The 22,903-nt window shown below is 44.1% G+C and overlaps 1 protein-coding gene across 2 annotated transcripts; it reads right to left on the bottom strand.

The window, feature by feature from the left end:
- Positions 1-5,155: 5,155 nt before the first annotated feature.
- LOC124955192 (homeobox protein unplugged-like) lies at positions 5,156-21,881 on the bottom strand. Of its 2 annotated transcripts, XM_047509282.1 has the most exons (3): positions 13,169-21,878; positions 12,758-13,096; positions 5,156-7,677 (listed from the first exon to the last, which is right to left on the bottom strand). In XM_047509282.1, the coding sequence occupies exons 1-3, from the start codon at positions 13,461-13,463 to the stop codon at positions 6,842-6,844; spliced, it is 1,470 nt and encodes a 489-aa protein (XP_047365238.1). In that variant the 5' UTR covers positions 13,464-21,878; the 3' UTR covers positions 5,156-6,841. The 2 variants fall into 2 exon arrangements, with proteins under 2 accessions (XP_047365238.1, XP_047365237.1); XM_047509281.1 differs by having other exon boundaries at positions 12,758-21,881.
- Between the last annotated feature and the right edge of the window lie 1,022 nt (positions 21,882-22,903).

The following is a 22,903-nucleotide window of genomic DNA, read 5'->3' as shown; positions in this document are numbered from 1 at the left end:
TGTATTTAAGTGTATGTAAATCCAAACATAATGCGTTGAAAATGCGATAATATATGCGCTATAATAACGACGCCTTTCATTTTTTCGCGCGCAGGCTCCTGATTGGTTACTTTTCGAATATCGTAATACACAAATACATCGATAGGTGGCGCTAAGATACCGACGAATTCCAAGCAAAATGGCGGCAAATGACGGCGGGCAATTTAAGAATTCGACAAATTTTACTATCGTTAACAGTGTCCTTTGCATTTTCCTCAAGACCCCGTAAGTAATAACAAAATCGTTTTATTATTTATGCTCTATCGTCGTAGTGTTCATATTAACGCGTATTAACGCGATTAGCCTCGTTAAGACGACCGAAAGAGGAGAAACGTTCGTGGTTGGTAGCGGCGAGGGTGGGTGCAGTCAAGGAACGATCGAGTCAAAGAGGAGAGAAGAAATGAAAAGAGGAAAAAGAAGAGGAGAGGATGGAAGAGGAGAGGAGAGGCGAGGAAAGTCCAAGGGCACGTATAGCTTACGTACTTGGGCTCCATTATGAGGTGAAGGCATGTCGAAATTATCATACATATTGGTTAGCCTGATGCCGACACGATGATACGCTCGAAGGTTCCGAAACGCCCGATTATTTAAACAAACGCGTACGATAGGATCAACGGTAGAGAGTCACACCCACCTCCGTCGCGATGCGGCCCATCCGAAGCGGAATTTTTTCTGGAGATCGAAGGAGAGACGAGAGATTTCGAGAGTGGCATCGGCTCGAAAATTTACTTTTCAAATCTTAACCTAATCTTCTCTAGGGACGGAGCAGCAACCGATCTCCTCGTCAGGCCGCTGTTCGAATTAACCTAACTTTTTCGAAACGAGTAGCACGAGGATCCCGTAGGGACGACGATCCCGTAGGAGGGACGACGGCGGCGACGAGTAAATCGTTGAAACTCACCCTTGACGCGCCCTTCGTGTGACGCACGAAACCGAAAATTAAATGTCTCGTAGTACGACGACGATATTACCGCGACGCAGAAGCACGCTTTGCTCTCATACATGAATAATAGACGCGAATCGAGAAGGATAGAAAGCATTCTCCCTCGAAAAGCTTTCCTTTCGTCGCCGCCTCCTTTCCGCATCTTTAACCACGTCGACATTGGTGCTCGCCCTTTCGAATATCGTAATCGAGCCCCTCAATAATTAATTCATTAGGACGAATCATCATCGTTTTCTCGCGATAACAACGTTTCCGCTCGGCGGGGGTACGTACGTTGAAAATTACGATTCCCCCTGTCCAATCGTCTAATCGTTTTTAGCTGCATGCTCTCGTATCTTGCAATTCCCACGGAAATTGCGAGGAAAATTAAAGCAAAAAAAAAAAAAAAAGGGGGCGGAATAAAAAGTATGAAGAAGGAAAGGCATTGTGGATCGCGGAAATTCGGGATATCGTTGGGAGACGCGACGAAATTAGACGGATGATTGGAATTAAAGGGAGGAGGTAACGGGGGAAAGGGAGGATACATTCCGTTTGGCGCTACATTACCGGCTTGTTATGCAGACGGCGTCGTATCGCTCGCCGTAGCGGTCGTGGCGGTCGAACCGACCAAAGACGACTCTCCTCAGTTGTACTCGCTTACGAAATGATACACGAAATACGAGATGGTCTAGCGGAATAAACGCGATCGTTTACCGCTTACAAGATCGACTCGTAATCGAATTATCGCGCCATTTGTTATTCCTCGTTGATCCTTGCTCCGAACAAAACCATCGTGAATGACTAACAAAAGTCATTGTCTTCGATCTCTATCGAGAACTATTTCGATATATCGTATACATTCGTATTAAAACTAATACTAGCGGCGAGACTAAATCTTTTTTTCAAACGTAAGATATCGCCCCGATCGATTGTGAAAGTGATCTAACAAATTCCATATTATTCGTTCAGTTTGTCACGAGTTTTGAGTCAAATCATCACTTTCATAATTATCGTTACAATGGTCAAATCCGGCAACACGAGTATCACTAATCGCTTCTCCATTCGCACACGATCACGATCCCATTCCTAGTATCTTCTCTGTGTCGTCGTTCGGAGCAAGTTCTCGATTTTCGCCCGGTCATCGAGTCTCATTTAGAGAGCGAAAGAGGGGCGCGATCCCAGTTAAAGAGCAAAACCAAGATCGACTGGCCGAGCCTCAAACTCGACGCCCACTCAATACCGCGATCCGATCTAGGTACGAGCCGAACCACGAAACGATCTCTCTCTCTCTCTCTCTCTCTCTCTCTCTTGCTAGTCGAGGAGCCTTCCTATCCCCAGCATCCCTATCGTAACCCGATCGCTGTCTTTCGAATAACGCTTTACACGCGAGCCAAATCGTTTCTTGTAGGTACATTGATATCCTCGTAAGAAGAACTCGATCATTGATATTTTCTTTTCTTTTTTTTTTTTTTTCTTCTTTCGCCCCCTTCTTCTCCCATTGGTTCATCATAAGAAAGAAAAAAGAAACGAGATAATTTTCTAAGAGAGGGAATTTCTTTGACAACGGGAGATAGTTCGATTCGTAGGAGGAACCATTTACGATACACAACACCATTCCCTTTCCTATTTTTTCCTATTTCAAAGGAAAGAAAGTTGGAAACTATATGAGGACTTAGAAATAGGAGAAAACGTGCGATGCTGACTCGAAGGCGAACGTTCGCATCTCCACCCACCACGCGGTCCCCGTTTACAGCTGCAGGCGAATCGACCAGGCTCTTTCTCTCTTTTCCAACTCGTACTCTTTCTTCCTTCCTTCCTTCCTTTTCCTCTCCTGGACCGCGCTCATCGGTTGTTTCCACGGGGTGGGTCGATTTTTCGGTCGTAGAAACGATAAAAAAAACAGTCCAGTCAGCAGGGCGTGTACCATCGATGCCACGGCAAGGGTTTCCTTCATTTACTCTACGATCACTTCCGTTGCTTTCCTCCTTTCTTTCACCGTTTCGATAATCGTATCGTTTCCTTCGAACGAATCCAAATAATCGACAACACTCCTCGTACTTTGCCACTAGTAGTTTCGTCGTCGATGTAAATCTGTCCAACGTATTCGTATTTATCGCTCTCTTATCCTCTTATTCTCAAAGTTTACCGGACCTTTCGTAAGGATCTAGAGATCTTTATTGCGAATCGCGCCCTGGTTCAAAGGGTTAATCCGACCAACGCTTACGACGCAACTTTCGAATGGGTCTTAGGTCCATTCAAAATTCTGCGAGCAAAGTGTGCCTTTTAGCTGGTCATGTGCTGCTACCACGAAGGGGAGGTTCCGTTGCGAGTCCTTTCCTCCTTCACCCTGATATCGTAATTCTTTCATCGATCTCGAAAATTCGTCGCGGATGGTGACTTTGAAATATTCCGGACTAGCTATTTCGTAAACGAAATATTAGATAACGTATCTATCTTACTTCGAGGCGAAATATAAAATGGTCGATTACCGATTAATCGAGGAAGAAAAAGAGAGCTTTCCTTTGATGAAAAGTTCTTCGAATTTGAGTCGATTTCACGGAGAGAGGGGGCAGGAGGAAAGGGGATGAAAAGGTGAACGAGGGAAGAGGGACTGCGCCGAAGAGGTTGCTTGCTGGTTCGTTGCCGGTAGCCGAGATATCAGTATCAACGCGGTGTAATCAGCGAACCACGCCCATTGGCACGATGCTCGCTCCGTTCCGCCCACTACGGCAATTACACCCTCGAGTCACCCACTGGAGGGGAACATTAAACTCTCCTCGCACACTTCCTCCCCCCCTCCCAGTCCCCCACGCCACCCCCGTCGTCCTCTTCTCCTCATCTCGATCTTTCCTTCTTCCTACTACTTTTGAAATATCCCTTTTCTCCCTTTCCTCTCATTCTTCTTTTTCTTTCCACGTTCGTTGCCAAAGATGAATCTTCGGATGAATCAAGTCCGATATGCACTTCCGGATGAATCCTCCGATCTTTCGCAACGGATCAGATTTATTTCGTAATAAGAATCCGTGTAATTTCTTTTAATTGATCCGATTTAGGTGGAACCCCGATGAAGGGGGAGAGTATTCCTGAAGCCCTATTTCCCACAGTCCTTGTATCCCGCAGTCAAGGACCGAGGATGATTTTCCCATTTTCAGCCGAAAGGGCCGTGAAATCGACCAGGAGAAATCGTAGCTCGAGAGAGCGCAACGAATCGTCTTATAACACGCGTCCTATAAACTTCGCGTCGTTAGATGCAACACGCGTACTTACTTCCTATCGTACGTACTTAGAAAAATCGTTTCCGTGGATATTTCTTTCCTCGATCGACGCTGAAATATCGACAAACAGCTTTCACGGCCACGCGTTGAAGTCACTCTTTTACTTTCGCGTGCGATCGTTCGATCATCAAATTCGTGAACCACGATTATCCACCTCCTCGCCCTTCCCGTATCCCTTCTTTATTTCTTTCATACGGACGATGATAAATCCGGCTCTTCCGTTTCGAGCACCCTTCTTCGAGTTTTGCGCGCATAATTGTTCAGGAAACGTTAGCGGTAGTATAAATGGATTCAAAGGGAAATGGCCTCCCGGAAGTCTCATCTTTGAAGAGATGACAAATCGATTCGGACGATTAGTCGAACTAACCAGTTTATCAATAATTTCATTTATTCGTTCTACAACGTAACAAATAAGGACATTAAATTATTGAAAGATCCATTAGCAAGAAATTAACGAACATAAAGTTATGATAAGCGACGATGTAGAAAAGTCGAGGCAAGAAAGGTGAATCCTTATATTTTGTTGTTTATTATTTCGAAGGTTCACGAAGAATCTTTCCATCCCTTTAGTGTTCTCTCATCGACCGCGCGATACGACAGAACGGCGGTGGTACGTCGTCTACGTCGTACGTTACGCTCGAGGGGAGCCGCTTCTCTCTGTCCTCCGGTAGGCGTGGCGGAATCGGGAGATGATTTATCCCTTGCGAAGCGGTAACTGCCGAGATCGTCGACTAAACGACCGCGGTCCTTCGTGTATTAACCGTAATGCACTCTGCCTCGCCATTGTGTACACTCTATACCGCTATACCTACTACACATTTTGCTAGGAACAACTTTGGACTTCTTTCTTGGACTGGCTCTCTCTCTCTCTCTCTCATCCTTATGTTCCATTTTTCTCTTTTGTCTCTCTCTCTCTCTCTCTCTCTCTCTCTCTCTCTCTCCCGTAAAACCATTTTCTCTCCTTTGTAACAACCTACCCTAAATGAACCATGAATCGTTCCAACTGTTTTCTTACGTAAGTCAAAAACTTTAGTCCTTTATAGCTAACTTTCCCAGACAGAAAGAAATCTGATTGTTTTATTCTGAAAAAGTTATATCCGAAATTAGCCAGGCATTAAGTCGAAATAGCAAGCTTAGAAAAAAAAAAACGGGCCCATCCTGTACCCCTATGATACGTACACCTATGTCTATAAACGTGAGAGAGAAAAAAAATGGTTTTTGTGTCACTTTAGCTCCGAGACGGCATATGGGGTCACGCCCACGAGGTGCTGCTGTTCGACCGACGAATTTTCCCGTTGCGTCCCTCTTTCAAAAGCGGCCTTAGCACGCGCCGTAGCCTGCGAAAATGTGGCTCGCCTGCGGTGTATCTCGGTAATTTCCAGCTACGAGGTGATCCCGTGGGAGCCTGCGTTTAACCTTCGACTTTGGAAATTCGACAAAAGGCAAACGCTAGCAGGCAAACACAGACTCGATTTGTCAAAACATCCTTTCGTGGAGATTGCGCTTTTCGTTCGATTATTTCCACGGAATAATAGCAAGTCACTTCTAACTCGTTTATTTTTAGGGGATGGTAAGAAAGTTATTTCGATCTCTCGAGGAATTAAAACGGTATTTAAAGATCATTGGAAAATGAATATAGGACGAATCGTCGATTAACGAGAGAAACGATAAAATCGATAAACAGCAAGGCTTCATTCTCTCAACGATTCTTTCATTAATTTTTCTTTCGAGTCTCTTGATAAGCAAAAAAGTCGGGAAAAATAAGATGAATGCATACATGTATATATCGTATGATATTCGCACATTTTTATTGCCCTCTTTGATACACACACAAAGTATGCGCTATATGTATGTGTATATATGTATATGTATATATATATATATATAAATATATAAATAAATATATATGTGGGTGTGTGTATATTTATACGTATATACACACACACAAACACACACACACATATATATATATATATGTATATATATATATATATATATACGTAGGAGAAACGTTGTCGCAACGTTCTGCGAGACACCGGTATAATACAGCTGCGATAATCACACGGCAAATCGATACAATATCACCGTAACAGAGTAGAGCGCGATAGGGTAAAACCGTGCCTAACGTAAATTATCTATAATATGCATGACCGATGTATATACAATACGATCCTAGAGATACGCGCGTTCCTATTTACAGCTTTCGATTCTTATGTCTATTTACCGTCGCGGCTACCGTCGCGCGTTCACTCTTTTTACTCCTTCGTTCTTACGCTTTGCACGTGTGTCTTTTTCTTATCCAGTTAGTAGCGCCGGGTGCAATGACTCTTTTCTTTAAAGACCCCCAGAGAGAAGGGGTTTTTCGTTGAGAAAAAGGTGCGAGGAATATTAAGAAAAAAGAAGAGAAAAAACCAAAGAAAGAAAAAAAAAAAAAAAAGAAAGAAAGGAGGAAAGAAAGAAAAAAAGAAAAGACTCGATTTCAGACTCACGGTAGCAGGTAGGTGGTAATTATTGCGCCGAAGGGAATGTATATGTAACAACGTTATCCTGATAAAAAGTAAAAGAAGATGTGAGCGATAGATAGCGATCGCGATTCGAGCGTTCACTACCTTCCAGCCGAATTGAGTCCATCCCGATGAGCTGGCACGCTGAAGGCCCTTAATCCGACGCCTACGCCGATTCCAACGCCTACGGCCAAAGGTGAACTTTGCAATTGACTGGGTAAGTTCATCGAGGAGCTCACCAAACCCATAGCGTCGGAAACGAGAATCGAGGAGGACGAAGTCGCACAAACTTCGTTCACAGTCGCCCCCCCTGCTCCTGCCGTAGACGTTGCAGTCGTCGTCGTCGTCGTTGTCGTAGTCGTTCTTATGCGCGCTGGTCTTGCACATTTCTCCAAATGATGATGATGCGATCTCACGGCCAATCGACTCACGTGAACCGGTATTGGTACGACGATTCTCGTACCGTTTCCGGTATGTTGTCCGGTACTTCCACCGTGACGGCCACCGGCTGCGCCCGAGTTTGACATCGACGAAGCGTTCGAGCCGATTCCTCCGCTGCCATTGAGCCCAGCTTTGACTCTCTTCCACTTTGCTCGACGATTTTGAAACCAGATCTTGACCTGGACCTCGGAAAGCTTAAGGGCATGCGCTATGTGCGATCTCTCCGTTAAACTGAGATACTTCTTAGCGTGGAACTCCCGTTCAAGCTCGAGAAGTTGTTCCGACGTGAAGGCAGTTCGTCTACGACGAGCTTTGTTTCCGGACGACGAATTAGACGAGGAATTTCCACGGGCACTTTCGTGACCTTGTCCATTGGGAGAACCGTTGCTTCTGGTACCGTTGACGGAGCCGTCGGTAGTATCGAGTCCCTCGCCAGTACCGCTCGTTCCTCCGCCTTCGTCTTCGCTCTCGGCAGAGGCTCGTCCATTTTCTGATCCTGAAAGAAAGAACAAGGGGAAGAGGGGAAAAAAAAGATATAACGTCACGCTGTATAAATTTATATCTTAGGATTTTCCACCGTCCACGCGTATGTATTAATCTCGTTATAATAGCTACGTTTACCGGCGGCGCTCGACTGTTCTTCGTCGTAATTTGATCAACCGTCGCGTAGAACACATTATGCGAATTCTCGAAAGGTCGTGTGCTATTAAGTAATTACGTCATTATGTTATAGCCAACTTGCACTAGCGAGTGATTATAGTTAGAGGTCCGATCGACCACGTACCAAGGTTTCCTTTTTTCTTCTTTCTTTCTTTCTTTCTTTCTTTCTTTCTATTTCGTTTCTCCTGTCGTGTCCGCGAGTCTCCTTTCTTTCACGCGGATCTTATTATTGTGTAATAGGTGTTTAGCCTCGGAGCGGGCTTCCGATCAAAATGCAAAAAGAACTCGCACGATTTCTTTTTTCATTTCCTTGTTTTCGAAGGTGTAGCGCGTCTGACCGCGACCGACCGGTCGAAGCGATCGAGCAAGAGAGTTTGATGCACCCGAGTCGGCCTTCATTTATTCAAAGACTTTCGATTGAATCGGGGCAAAACGCTTCCGCGAGAACTCTCGCTCGATTGTGTTCTTCGTTCGTACGAGCTAGTAGCTCGTGTATCGGCCCGGACGGCAAGTTTTCTCGGCACATCTGTTCTCGGGCGCGCTGTCCCCTGACAGTCTTTACACTTGAAGAGAAAATCGAATCGATCGATTCCCCTCTTCTAGACGAGGATATTGCGTCTTCATTCCTTTCGTCTTTCGAGCAACTTTGTCGAGCTGGCTGGGTGCATCTTTCGATTCTTATGGTTATGCGCGAGCGTAGTAATAATGAGCAATAAAATGTTTAACGGGATAAAGCCTTTGGAGGAAAAAGAACGGTAAGCTCGAGTGCGAGTCATTGAAAAATTAAAAGGACTTGATACTTCTACGAACACCGCGTGCTTTTAAAGCGATGAGAAATGAGAGAAAAGGCACAACTTATGTACTATTCTCTCTATCTCTAGCTTATTCTTATCGCGAAGATTACTTAAATGCGCGAGTATTTCCAGGAAACGGTTAAAGCTATTTGGGTGAAAGGCACGCTTGGAATCTGGATACGTCGGACTGCAAAGCAAATCCTCTCTCTATCTATCTTTCTCTTCCATTGAAGCATACTAGCGCATACGTCGCGACGAACACGTTCTCAACAGGGTGCCGTCTACTAAGTGAAACGCTGGCGATACGCCAAATCGCGTTTCGATCCCACTTCGTCGATCGTTTTTCATTGAAACTTTGCGCTGTTCTCTCTCTCTCTCTCTCTCTCTCCCTCTCAAAGTTCCAGGCTACTCTCTTCTCCATTAAAGATCGAATCGAGCTACTACTGTCGTTCGGTTCGATTTTTTTTTTTCAGAGTTAAATGAACTTTGTACAGTTCTTAACGATAATAATAATCGTCGGAAGGAGTCAATCGATATACAAAGTTACACAGCCGTGTCTCGGTGAACTCATTAAGAAGTGTCGATGTAATAATTTCATATATCGTTTTAGATCAGTTGAATTTAGTGGTGCTCGGAAGTTGCCGAGCGGAAACGATTAAATTGGATCATGAATTATTTTGCTATTCTAAATCACGAGGATAATTAAATTCTTGAGAGTGACCTATCTTGACGAGGATAACGCGAGAATATTATTGGACATTTTTAACGAGTATACTTTTACGAGAGCGTGGTGTCTATCGATCGAGTCAATTCGCGATCCTGGTCATCGGGAGGGTAGCGCACGTTTTTTTTTGCCTCAAACATAGTCGAATCTCGCCGACGGATCCTCCCATATCGTGTCGTTCGAGATGCAGGGTCCACGGTGGGCAATGAATAAGGAAAAGTCGTTGCGTCGTTTGGAAACTGCGGTAAAAGCGAAAAAGTTAGGGTCTTGCTCGTGAACGTCAGTACGATAGGAGGAGGAGGAGGAGGAGAGAATTTGGCCCGACCACCGGCCACGAATCGAATAGAGAGAGTGTTCGTCGTTACAATTCAAGAATTATCTTCGAAGAATGGAGATGGATCTCTTTCCGAAGGCGAGCCAGAGAATAATAATAATAATATCGAATGATTTGATCGCGTTAAATGACTCGATCGAGCGATAAGTCGATATAGATACATGTGAAGTACCTATACTATTGATCTCTCTCTCTCTCTCTCTCTCTCTCTCTGTGATCGTCTTCTTCTATTTTATTAGTTACATCTTCGGCTTAATAGGTACATAAGGACTTTGCGGCACAAAGTACCACCGTGACCTCGTTCGAGAATAATTTCGTCGCGATCGACGCAGAGATGCCCGATATAGCGCGACGCGCGGTCGATCGGCAAAACGTCAGATAGCGAGGGAGAGAGAGAGAGAGAGATAGAGAGAGAGAGAGAGAGAGAGAGAGAGAGAGAGACACCGGAAGCAATTATCGGGATCGTCGAAGGAAGTCGCGTGCGCAAGACGACGCAGAGGGTATTTCTGGATGCGACATGAAATTTCAATCGGGTTTATTAACGGTCGGCCAGGCAGTTTGTCGCCTGACGTTGCTGCTCCTTCGTTGTATAAGAGACAAGGAGAAGAAGGGAAGAAGGGGATGTAGTTTGGATCGATATATAAACCGAGACGCGGCGCACAAACGTTTTCCTTTGTATTGGTGATTTCATTAAGTCTTCTCGTTCCACAAATTAGCGAGAATAATTGCTTCACGATAATCGAGATTCCTCGTCTTTCGTATTTCGTCGAAAATCATCATCGCTTTTTGTTGTGTTGCTTCGTCCCGTAGGACTCGGAATATCTCGTTGAATGGTTCACGAATAATAGTCACAGATCAACAATGAAAATCTCGTAATAAACGTTTACGTTGCTAGTAAATAGTACCTAAGTAAGTACCTACTTCTCAATAAGATTCAACATTTTCAAATCGCTTCTTTTTTGTTTCTTTTTCTTTCCTTTTTTTTTTTTTTTTTTTTTTTTTTTTTTGTCCAAGAGAGTTTCATGTTTCATTATTCATCGATAATCCCTTCTTTAATTCATACATTGTTTGCGTTTGAAAGCCGCATCGAATGAATAACTCTCTCTCGACGCTCCGTCGAGCACTCCGTGTTCATAATATTGATCGACGACGATCCCGTATCCCGTTCTTTATCAAATTGTTTTCTAATCGAATTGTCGCTAATTGTAAGCGAGATGCGGGACATTGCATAATCGACATATTTCAACATTTTTTCCTTTCTTTCTTTTCGCACCTACCTCTAATTATTTTCATCTCGCGGGAAAAAGAGATTTCATTGGCAGCCGTGTGTGCTCTTTAGCGCGTTGCCTACCTACCTCCTAGTCTCTTGGTTAATTATTCGAGCGTGTTACAAATATCAAATACATTCCCCGAATTTTCCAAGCTCGCATACGTGATTACCGATCGATTACCACCATGCATAATTGCATTCGTCGTCTTCCACGTCAGCGTCGTTGTAAATCTCTAATGAGCTATTCCAAAAAAATCGTCCGTCTTGCATACCAAAAAAACCTTTTTTCCCTCTCGTTCAATTGAAACAAAAGTAGGATGTAAATCGTTAGATTACGTAGAGGAACGAGCGAGGAGAATTGGTCATAAAAAATTTAAAGGGTATCATCGTGCACATAGGTTTGCGATAATCTCATTTTTGGATAAAAGTTTTGACAAGGAGACAGTGGTCGCGTCATTATCGTCGTCGCGAACGCAAGGACTTCGGCACTGTGTGTCATAAATGACCGATGACAGATTCCCCGAAGCCATTTCGTCGTGCATACAAAATTGATTCGGTCGGCGGTACATCAATAAAAAGTGACCGGCCACGAATAAAAGCACGCGGCTACCGTCGATCGTCCATTCGGCCCGCTACCTTCGGAAATACGTGATCGGTGATCCTTCGCGGTCTTTTGTGAGTTTCGACTTTCGAACCTTCCTATACACTATTTCTCCCCAATCTCTCTCCCATCTACGTCTAGGAATTTTCATTATTCTTATTTTCCGAGAATTAGTCGCGCTCGCCATTCAGGATATATCTCGATGCGACACGTCGAAAACGTTCCTGTTTGATTATTGACACTTATCGATATTTTTTCGAGAACGATAGCTGCTACAACGTCCAATTAGCTATCGTAAAATTGAGTTTTTTTATCCGAATCGATGAACTCTATCGATGAATTTCACCCATGAGGACGTACGTAAGATTTGGGTCACGGTTCTATTCGAGTCAACGAATGATTTTTTTATCAAGACAAAGAGAGACCCGTCTTACTCCAACTTGATAACCTTTATTCAAGAGTTTTAATGCCGATCATTAAATTTCGTCTTCGTTGATTATGACGAATTACGTGCAATTCAAGAATTATTCTAAAGTATTTTTATTCGTGGATATTAAAAATTTTTTACCGACTCGTACGGATTTGAAATTGCATAAAATTAATATTAGGTTTTATTCGGAGGTTCCTTTTTCCTTTTTCTTTTTTTTTTTTTTTTTGTATTTACGTAATGGTAAAGAATATAAGAAGGAAAGGAAGGGAGCGGGAAAAAAAAGTTGCGATGGGACGAGATGATGACGGTCGAAAAAGTAGGAGGGAGAGGGGGACGCATGCTCCTCCCTCATGTACGAGGATTTCGCGAAACGCGAGAAATCGCATCGGATTAACGAGCGTTTACGAATTCCATCAACGTTCTCCCACGATGCGCGGTACCCTACGATCGAATCGACCGGCAAAGGAACGAGATACACGGTAGCGTGCATAAATTATTTTATCGAGAAGGCTCTCCTACCTTATAGCTTGCGTGCGCGTATACGTACGTACGCTCTCACAAACGACGTGTGTAATGGTGGAACGACTCTACTACACCTACGGTGGACGGTGGATCCTGGTCGAATTTCAAGCGCCTTTCCACGAAATCGAAGACGTATAGCAATTTCCATTTTTAATACTTTCTTCGAATCGTTTCTTTCGTCGAATCGACACGAGCTTACTTGTAAGAGTCTTTGTTTTTAAAGCCTCTTGAAAAAACTCACCTAGTCTCGATTTGGAGAGATCGTGAACAGGAGAGGGCGGTGAGTCGATGCTACCTTCGTCGTCGCTGTCCGTGAAACTGGTAGATCCACGCTGATTTATAGACCGATGGAAGGTATTGTTGTTGGGATAAGCCGCACCCTGAAGATGATTCGTACCAGCTCCCAAATGGTGAGCTAATCGATTCTGGTGCAAATCCTGATGAGAAGGATAACTGACCGAGGAATGTGGCGGTAACATTGGGACGCCGGAAGCACTGCCGCCGCCGCCGCCGCCGCCGCCGCCGCCATACATTCGCATAGGTAGCCAAGCCCCGTACAAACTCAACGGTACACCAAAACCTAAAATCAACGATTCCTTTGCTTTGCAATCCTTATTTAATGCTTTTAAAATGTTTGAAACTCGAGACCAACCTGATGGCAAAGCAGTAGCAGCCGCAGCCGTCGCAAGATAATGTCGTTGATAAAGATATTCTCTCTCCCTTTCACTACCTTCTTCATTTCCATTGGTCTTTTCGTTCTTCGACATACCGATGTCACCGGTACAATTCCCTCTTGCACCCGTGCAACTTCCTATGAGACTCTCGATGGTAAATGGCTTTGGCGTTGGACGTCGAGCGATCTTAGATTCGGCGATCGACGTTTCCAATTCGTCGCTCGCTGAACCAACGTCCAACTCCGTTTCTTCGATATTCGAATCCACGTCCATGTTCGATCAAAAAATCCCTTTAACCTTTTTCACCGAAAAAAATGCATCGTCCGACCTATCGAACGAACGTCATTTTAATTATCTTCCAACAGGATTCTCGATTTCTCTTCAAGAATCACAAATATCGTTCGTCCATTAAATCCATGGATCCATCGAATGCACGATCTATCTGCCTTCCTCCTCCTATTTCTCACGGATCTCAACACAGAACTTTGAAGCTCTTGTCCTCATCCTGACACATGTTAATTCATCGCATCTCTCGATCACATTGATGGATATATTTACACAGAGGGAGAGAGAGAGAAAGAGAGAGAGAGAGAGAGAGAGAGAGAGAGAGAGAGAGAGAGACGACGACGACGACGACGTCACAGTCCACGCGAAAATAGGAAGAGAGAAGAAGCAACGAGAGGAGAAGTAACGTGCATCGACCTTATCGGGCACGAGTCGACGGGTGACTGGCGAAGCTCGTCGGGCGCATTTTAATTCCTGTCTCCCCGACGTCGCGCTCCTCGTGTTTGTCCCGGCTTCTCAACGTCCCTGCTTCTCGGGCAAACTCGCGACTGGCAGTGGTCGTGGCGTTTCGAGGCCTTCCTCGCGCAACCATTGGCCAACGCTACAGCCAACGACGTCGTAGGGACGCCGCCTATTCGTGCCTATCCGCCATCTTGCTGCTCTCTCGCACTTTTCTCGAGATATCTCGTCTTCGTCTGAACCTTCTCCGTGAACTCGATCCTCCAAGGGTCGTCTCCTTCGCGAACCCAACGATATCAACGATATCGTTCATACTTCCTTTTCACGATTTGTCCGTTCATTTTATCCTCTTTTTACCGATTTTCATCCCCTCATTTTCCATCCTTAAGAATTCCTCGGTGATCGAGCTAATGGGAAACACGTTGGTCTTTCGCGAGTGAGAGCTATAAAAATACGCGGGAGAAGAACGTGTTCGGTGGGCTACAGCGTCGTGGCTCGTTAACGATGATGTCCTCTCATCATACGTACGAAACATCACCCAATCCCGTAACTCCATTCGCATTTGCGTTGGCGTTACGTCCATCAGCCTTCTTCTCGTAATTATACGATAATTGTAGATACTTCTTTTTCGATTACGAAACTTGATTAATGCGATTTGAAGGAAGATTATAATCCAGTCCCCAGCTTGTTAGCTCGTTTTCGAGCCAAACTAATCGCTAACATCGAGCTAATGGCGACGTTATTTCGATGCTCGTTAACGTGACGTGACTCTAATTGGGCTTAACCGAATCTAAAGTTAAACGAAGGCGTCGTACCAAAAGGCAGGGGGAGGGGGGGGGGCAGAGAGAGAGAGAGAGCGAGAGAGAGAGAGAGAGACATCAGGCTGGGAATTTTCGAGCTGAAGAGTCGCCGCAACGTCTCCTACCGTGTCTCCTGGCCGAAAAAATAAAACGCACGAGTAAATAGAAAGGCCCTCCGCTAAAAATATCTAGACGAATAATAATTTTTCGAGGTGGAACCTTTCGGTAACATCGGACATTTTAAGCGCAGGAAAAGCATTCGACTTCCGCGTACGGCGGATACGGTTTTACGATGCGTTACCAGAGATAAAGAGGAGAGAGGTTTTACGGTGCATGCAAACGTCTTCGACAAAAGAAGCGAACTTATGCAGCTTAACTGACGAAGAAACGGAAACGAGAATTCATCGAGAGCACGCGAGCGTTTTCATAGATGGTCAAACTGCCAGTTAACGCATTGTAAAGCACAAATTCCTAAATATCCGAGTTGAGATTCGCGGAAAACTCGACCGAAACGGATTCGTTGCGTCTGCTCGCCTAACCATGACGTCCCTCTCTCGCGAGAATCGAGAGATTTCTACTCGAGATCTTTGCTATTTTTAGATAGCTTCCTTTTGCTTTCTTTTCATTCGTCTACTTCGTACGAGAGGACCTATGATTTACGTCGTGGCACAGCGACATCGAATGTTTTATTCCACCGTATACTGCATCCATAATATCAAACTATATCTGTATAATCGAACTCGCAACGATTTATATTTTGGCATTGAACCAATCCTCCTTTCGCCATAATTTTTCTCCTTTAAAACTTTGTCAATTTTGGATAATTAATCAACTTTATAAATTGTCTTTATGAGAGAAAGATGATTCGTTTCAACGAACGCGACTCGTTCCTCAATTACGTAAGGACTCGTGTCCTTAAATCGTGGTGCTAACTATAATAGCTTACCAATGTAAACACGCTTACGGTTTTACACAACGTATATCTCTATATAGTACGTTTACGCGGCGACGCTCCATATATGGTATTCCATTGACCTATAAAAATTCTTGGAATCGACTCGACTCGCCGGAATAAACAGAAAGGAAAAGGAAAGAAAAAAACCCCGCCAGAGTTCGACGAACTCGTTCATTCATTCGATTCAAGTGGTACATTTCGAAGTATCCCTTGATGAGACCCCGCGACCAGTATGCTCCGTATATTACACGCGCTCGTTATTTAATGGAATAACAGATGGTATTCTTTTTTTCCTTTTTTCAACGTTAGTCGCGTCCATTTTTAAAGGAAAGAGAAATCGATGATCATTGCTCATAACTAAAATTGTTCGCGATACCGTGTCCGTACGGATGCTCAGACGGCCTTAAATCTTGTTCTTCTCTCTCTCTCTCTCTCTCTCTCTCTCTCTCTCTCTCTCTCTCTCTCTCTCTCTTTCTCTCTCTGTCCCGAAGTAGGCTCTTGGTAAACCCGCTTCTTTGTTTTTCGCGGCAGAGGCGTCCTTGCGCGACCCGCAACGCGCGTCGTTACGCACGTGTGAACGGAAACCGTCGACTCTTAAACGCCTCGACTCTCGGAGCCGCGATATGCTCGACGTTCTTCGTTCGTTTTTCGAGCCGAGTCGAGCATCTTTTAATTGCCTGCCGCTTCGTCGACCGGGAAACGTGATATATTTATATGTATATCTATATGTATGTGCATGTACATCCATGGGATCGGTCGGTCTTACACGTTTTCGACCATTTCTTTCTTCCTCCGCTATTTTTTTCGATCGATCAACGTCGAAATGTCGAGCAACGTGGCTGGCTGCTCGAAAAAGATGGAGAAAGAATGGAAAGAAAAAAGAAAAAAAAAAAAAAATGGAAAAAGAAACGAGGAATCGCGAATCGAAGGGAACGGGACAGACGCGTTTGCGTGACGCGGCAAGTGCGTGCCGCGAACGAACGAAATCGATGGTTAGCAAATTGGTGGGCGTTGAGAAAATGAGACGGCACGTTTACCGGCGCGTTTGTAATGGATTAGCCCAAGACTCCCTCCTCCGTTTTGTCGGTAGTTCCGGACAAATTATACACGACGCTTAAGAGGGACGTCATGGCTTATCTATGCACCTACATATATATATATATATATATATACAGACTAGAGAGAAAGAGAGAGAGAGAGAGAGAGAGAGAGAGAGAGCCATCCACTACCTTCGTGTCAGAAGCGCACGCTTAAGCTCGACCGGAATTATGAATGTGGGAGATACTCCTCCTTGGAGCCTTACTTCCGATAGAAATTTCTATCGTTTGCGAGTACGGCTACTCGAGATCGAGAATAATATCGAAAGTATCGATGTCGATTAGAGGGAGGAAGAAAACGATCTACAAAGTCAAACGTACACTCTTTGACATCGAAAGGGTTATGACTTTGACCAATCCTTATAATCATCTTCCTTCATGGAATCATGCGTGCAAAAAGTAATCGTTTTTCTAAAAGGATCGTTACATAGTTTCTTGTAAGTTTGCACGGTTTTACGGATACTGTTTCTCTCTCTCTCTCTCTCTCTCTCTCGCTCAACGTAAAAGACACACGCATCGCCGCCTTCATTTCACGCGTAATCGAAAACACGGTCCCGTTTCAGCCTCGCACGCTGCTCGACCTCGAGCTTCGTCCCAAGATAGCAGCCCGTTTAGTCGTGTCGCGTACGATTAACTTGATTTAGACAGGACGCCCGTTTAACGTCTTCAACGCTCCTCGATCCAGCCTCCTATAAATTACCTCCCACTTTTTGTCCGTCGTGGCGTCCGCGCGACAAGTGTGTTGGCGATATTTACCTTTTCTTTTTTTCTATTTTTTCTCTCTTTTTTCTTTTTTTTTTCTTTTTTAAAGAAAAAAGAAAGAAAAGGAAAAGAGAAAAATACATAGGAAACTCTCTCAACGAATAGATGCTTCCGTTCGAATATATATTTTTAAATCAGAGAGAAAATCAAGATGGCCCTTGTTTAGAACGTGGAATTAGATCAGGGAAAGAGGATAAGGTACGCGTATATGGACACGTGTGTGTTCGATGAAAAAGGAAAAATCGTGAATGTCGGCGACACGGTGCGGCGCTTCGAGAAGGACGCACGTGTGGACACGAGTCCTGACGTGCGTGTGACACGCGTGCGTGAGCGTACACCTTGCTCGTTCGGAGGAACAGATACGTAGATAGATAGAAAAGTACGCGGTGAAACCGAGGAGAAGGCGGTCGCGTTGTTTAACGCTGTGGCGCATGGTAATCACGAAGTCGATTGATTAGCCGACAAAGTCGTGCCGACAAATTAGAAGAATGCCATTTACGTTCTCTCTACTTTTCTCTCTCTCTCTCTCTCTCTCTCTCTCTCTCTCTCTCTCTCTCATCTTTCTCTTCCCCTTTCGTCGAAGGCAAAGCATGTACGAGTATCGTACAGAGGGCCGACGACGAGACGAAGATTATCTGGTACGAAGTTCGTTCCTGTTCTCGAGACGAACGACGTCTGTCGGCTTGCTCCGTGCATCCGAATGCGCCACTGTCGTGCTTTGAAGTGTCCCGACCAACCGGGAGAACCCCGAATGACCCTATATATCTTCTACGTCTCTCTTTCGTTCGCTTTCTCTGCGATAGGAATGAAAGAAAAAAGCAATTACACGCACGCTCGATGATCCCGATTCTATCTGTCGGTCTCGTTTATGAAAATGAATATAACCGCGACGATTTCAACGCGCGTTTCCACGTTTACGATGTGAAAAGTTCAGAAAGTAAACTCGCCTCGTTCAACTTTTTCTAAAACGGATATATTCGGCTTATTATTTTTATGGATAAAGTTTGTTAATTTGTTACCCCGTTGAGATCGCGATCGATACGATTCGATATAACGATTTTCCACTTAATCAATCCTATGGTCCTTCCGTATCTCGTCGTTCATTGTAATTGATATAATAAAAGTAAACGATCGACAGTAAACGACCCCGTGCATCGATGCTGCTGTCTATTTATACTTTTTTTTTTTCTTTTCTTTTTTTTTTTTTCTTTCGCAAACACATCCGCGATTTCGTGGAGGAATCTATTCCCTTATCTCTCTTTTTCTTTTCGTCCCATTCATCGCGAAAATCAAAGTCGCTTCTAAGCGCACCCCAAAATGCGTCTTGGAAACGTTTCGTGGCGCGGTAACGGGCCGTCGACACAAAGGATTCAGCGGAAACGTCGAGTATACGGCGAGATCCTACAAATAATCCCGTCGAAGCGTCGCCACGCTTCGTTGGACACATAAATGCCAGGATCGTTGGAGCATGAATTACTCGCGTCTCGAATCGACGTGGCGTCGGTACGCACTAGGTACAACAACTTATAGGATCCTGTCCTATACGAGTCCTCGATATTTTTCTTCTTGCTTTTTCTCTCGTTAAACCAGTCGATCCCTACAACTTATGTTTTATTCCAATTCCTACACCGAGTATCTTTTTCTTACTTTGATACTTTTCTTTTATAGATTTCTCTAACGAAGTTCGAACGATCGATAACACCGACGACGCGTGAATTTATGTAGCGGGGAAATGTACGACGACAGCCATGAAAATATGTATAGATTTCGTGGAGAGAACACACATAAGGGGGTGAAAAGCAAGCGAAAAAAAAGAGGTTCCATGGAGGCCGTGAATTGAGAAGGACATTAAGATGCAAAAGGCATAAAATACTTAGATTTGAAAGTTAAATACGAGTCAAGTGGCGCCCCAAGCCATAGAGGGTAACCAGGCGAGAAGGTAAGACCATTCGTTTCTCCCTCTCTTCTTTGGTATATTGTTTAAATTCGAATCTTTCCTGCAAAGTTCATTCGCACTTTCGAACTTGGGATGCAATATGATGTATTGGCGCGTCACGCGCACGAATTATTGCGTAGGTTTAATACTCGTGCTTATATTCGGAACACCATTGGAATAATAATCGGAGAAAGTAAATATTAAAAGATGAAGAAAGATAAGAAATACGACGACACGGTCGGGCTTCTATACTTATAAATGTTAACTAGCGAGTAAAGTAAAAAATAAGATAATATGGATCGTGCAAAACATCACTTGGAATCTTTATAATGCATCCAAGTGTAAAAGATTAATCCGTTCCGAATCAATGGATTTGGATCATTGTTACCTGCCTCGTTTCGTTCATGAATAGGTTTGCTGTGGTAGGAATTAACGTCGAAGGGATGAGCGATCGTCTCCAATCTAATTTTTTCCTTTCTCTCTTTTATTTTTTTTCTCTTCTTTTTTTTTCTTTTTAATGTTTTAAACACGAAACGAGCCATTGTCTCGTTAAGAGAACGACGACGAGGTCGGTAGCAATTTCCTCTTGGAAGCGATATAGGCGTACGATATTAACGTTGGCACGATTTCCGAGGATTCCCCTGTGAGAGAGTATCGTCGGCGCTATTGTTCCGGTATAGCCTTAATGCGCACGTCGTTGTAAACAGCGCTACAATAGAATAACTTCGTTAGCATAATCGCGTCACAGAGTCGCCGCCGCCGCTGCCACCGCCACCGCTCGAGCTATGCTGCACCCCTTTTGGATTTTACGGGTGGTTTCCCTTTGGACGGCCTCGTGGGCGGATCCGATCCTTTGATTCCTCTCTCTCTCTCTCTCTCTCTCTCTCTCGCCTTCTCTATCTTTCTCTAATCGTCGCTCGAGTAAGAGAAGGTATTATTCGTTGCGTCGATTGATTCGTTTCCTGTCTTAATGGCGTTAATAGATGGAGCTTATCTAAGATAAGGAACCGTAGATAATTGTGGCAAATGCTATGTTCCCTGCCTCGTGTTAAAGAACGATCATCGACATTAGATATGCGGTATTCCTTCGACGTTGTCAGGAATTGTATAAAGGCACGGAACACAATTGCAGACACGCGCCTAACGAAGAGAGAAGTTTAGTCCGATGTTATGCGCCGTTTCTCTTTCCCTTTTCAAGTCCCTTTTCAATTTCGCTTCCTTTCGCCGCGGCATTTGCGAGTGTCGGGGACTCACAATCGAACGATGAGAGAGAGAGAGAGAGAGAGAGAGAGAGAGAGAGAGAGAGAGAGAGAGAAAAAGAGGAGGAGGGAGAAGGGGAGAAAGGGCTCACAATGGAAATGTTAAGCGAGTCGCGGATTCGTAACGCTCGTCACTCTCGTTTGCCACTCGAGCTAGCTAGCTAGCTAGCTAGCTACCTCGAGCTCGTGTCTGCAGACGTCAATTTGCGTTGCGCGACTGGAAGCCGACGCGCGCGCACGCGGAAGGGGAAAAGCGTTACTCCGAAACGGCGAGAACGAGAAGGACGAACGATAGCGGTGGCGATGATGTCGAGGGTGCGATATGGCTGATGCGAGAAACGACAAGCGTACTGGTCGTGCTCCCCGAACCACCCCGTTTTCTACCCTCCTCCTGGGCCTGTCCGTCGACGCTCGTGTCGACGCTCGTCACGATATGATGGCTTGCAATCAATGCTTAACCGCTTTCTCTCTCTCTCTCTCTCAGTCCCCTCCCCATTTCGTTCATTTCGCCGGCGAAAATGTTCGAGACACCTCGTGGTTCTTTATTTTGGACGTAACGATCATTTTTATCGCTAATATGCATCCTGCGATTTTTCTTTTTTATCATTCACGGATGATGAATTGGTAGGATAATTTGTTGAATTAGATACACAAGAATTTCGTCGACGTTCTTCTAAGATATCCTACGTCACATTTCGAAGAAAGCAAAGAGGGATTTTGATATGACGAGAGTCACCGAGAAACCGCAGTCTCTTCCGTTCTTGATGACGAGTCAAGGGGAGGGAGGATACCGAGAGCGTTGATAAAAGCTTACGTAAATTCGTCGTCGAGCCATTAGGGCTTTTCCCCTCGTTACCCTCTCCCTTCTTGGGAATTCGACTCAGCCCACTACCTCGAGAGCAGCGTAATGCCATGAAAAATAATCTCAACCCTCTTCTCCTCTTTCTCTTCTCTTCCCTCCCTTCTCTCATACGACGCCCGCTGCGGACGTCAAAATATGACAGCTCTCTCGGGTCACCACTTTCGGGCGACAAGAGTTACCACCGCCGCAGGGGGTTGCCACGGACGATCATTAAAATAAAACGCCACTTGCGAATCCCTCTCTGTCCTTTACTTTTTACATTTCTTCTATCCTTCGTTCAACGATTTTTTCATTATACGTCTATCTATATATATATATATATATATATATATACATATACATATACATACATAAACGTATATTAAGATTTTTCTGAAAGATTCGAGTTTACGATATCATTTTACGGTATCCTCTTTGGTAGGAGAGAATTTTTTTTCACAATTGTTTGGGTGGTCAAGTTTGAATAGAAGACGAAACGATCGATTGAGAATCACTGTCGCAGGTTGGTTAAAGCTGACGGAAGCGATAAATGGTTTGCAACCAAAATCCCCCTCTCGCTAGGAGATGCTAATTCATATTCATAGGTGTAGCGTTTAGCATTGCGACGCAATGAATTCTCTAAGGGAGTTTTCATTGGAAGATGAGAAATAAAACGAAAGAACCGATCTCACGTTGAAATAGTTTGACGTCGGTAAGAGATGCCGCTCAAAGGACTCATTATTTTCAATGTGATCTTTTTGCGTATATAAAACTTTCGAAATGAATATATTTGACAATTGAGATGTACTTGCTATACTACTTGCAATTATAACAAAAAATTAACGAATGTGACGTTTAGAGCTTCACGTTCCACCACAAATTTATTTTTCCTTCTTCTTTTTTTTATACACACACACACACACACACACACACATATATATATATATATGTGTTAGATCTTTCTATTCGTGAATATGCTGCCATCTTTTCGTGGCAAGATCGAACTACAGAACGTACTGTTTCATCTGTCGAGTAAAAACTAAAGTAAAGACTAACGGTGGTAATTTTTGATCCATTTGTGAAGAACTATTTTTATTATTCCTAAAGGCGTCAGAATATTGGCGATTACTCGATAAAAGAGACATAATTATTAGATAAGTTTAAGAAAAATATAAAATCTGTTTCATTACTACGCAGTAATAATAGCACAATCGAAATGGTGCCATTTTTTGAGACGTGTAGTACGTATATAATTATTTGTATTAAATTTCCATATGTGACGACGCGATGAATTTGATTCATTTAGCCGTGACATTAAT

The sequence above is a fragment of the Vespa velutina genome, chromosome 17 (genome assembly GCF_912470025.1).
Source record: "Vespa velutina chromosome 17, iVesVel2.1, whole genome shotgun sequence".
NCBI lineage: Eukaryota > Metazoa > Arthropoda > Insecta > Hymenoptera > Vespidae > Vespa > Vespa velutina.
The sequence above is the reverse complement of the archived record's forward strand: the minus strand, read 5'-3'. Positions and strand labels throughout refer to the sequence as shown.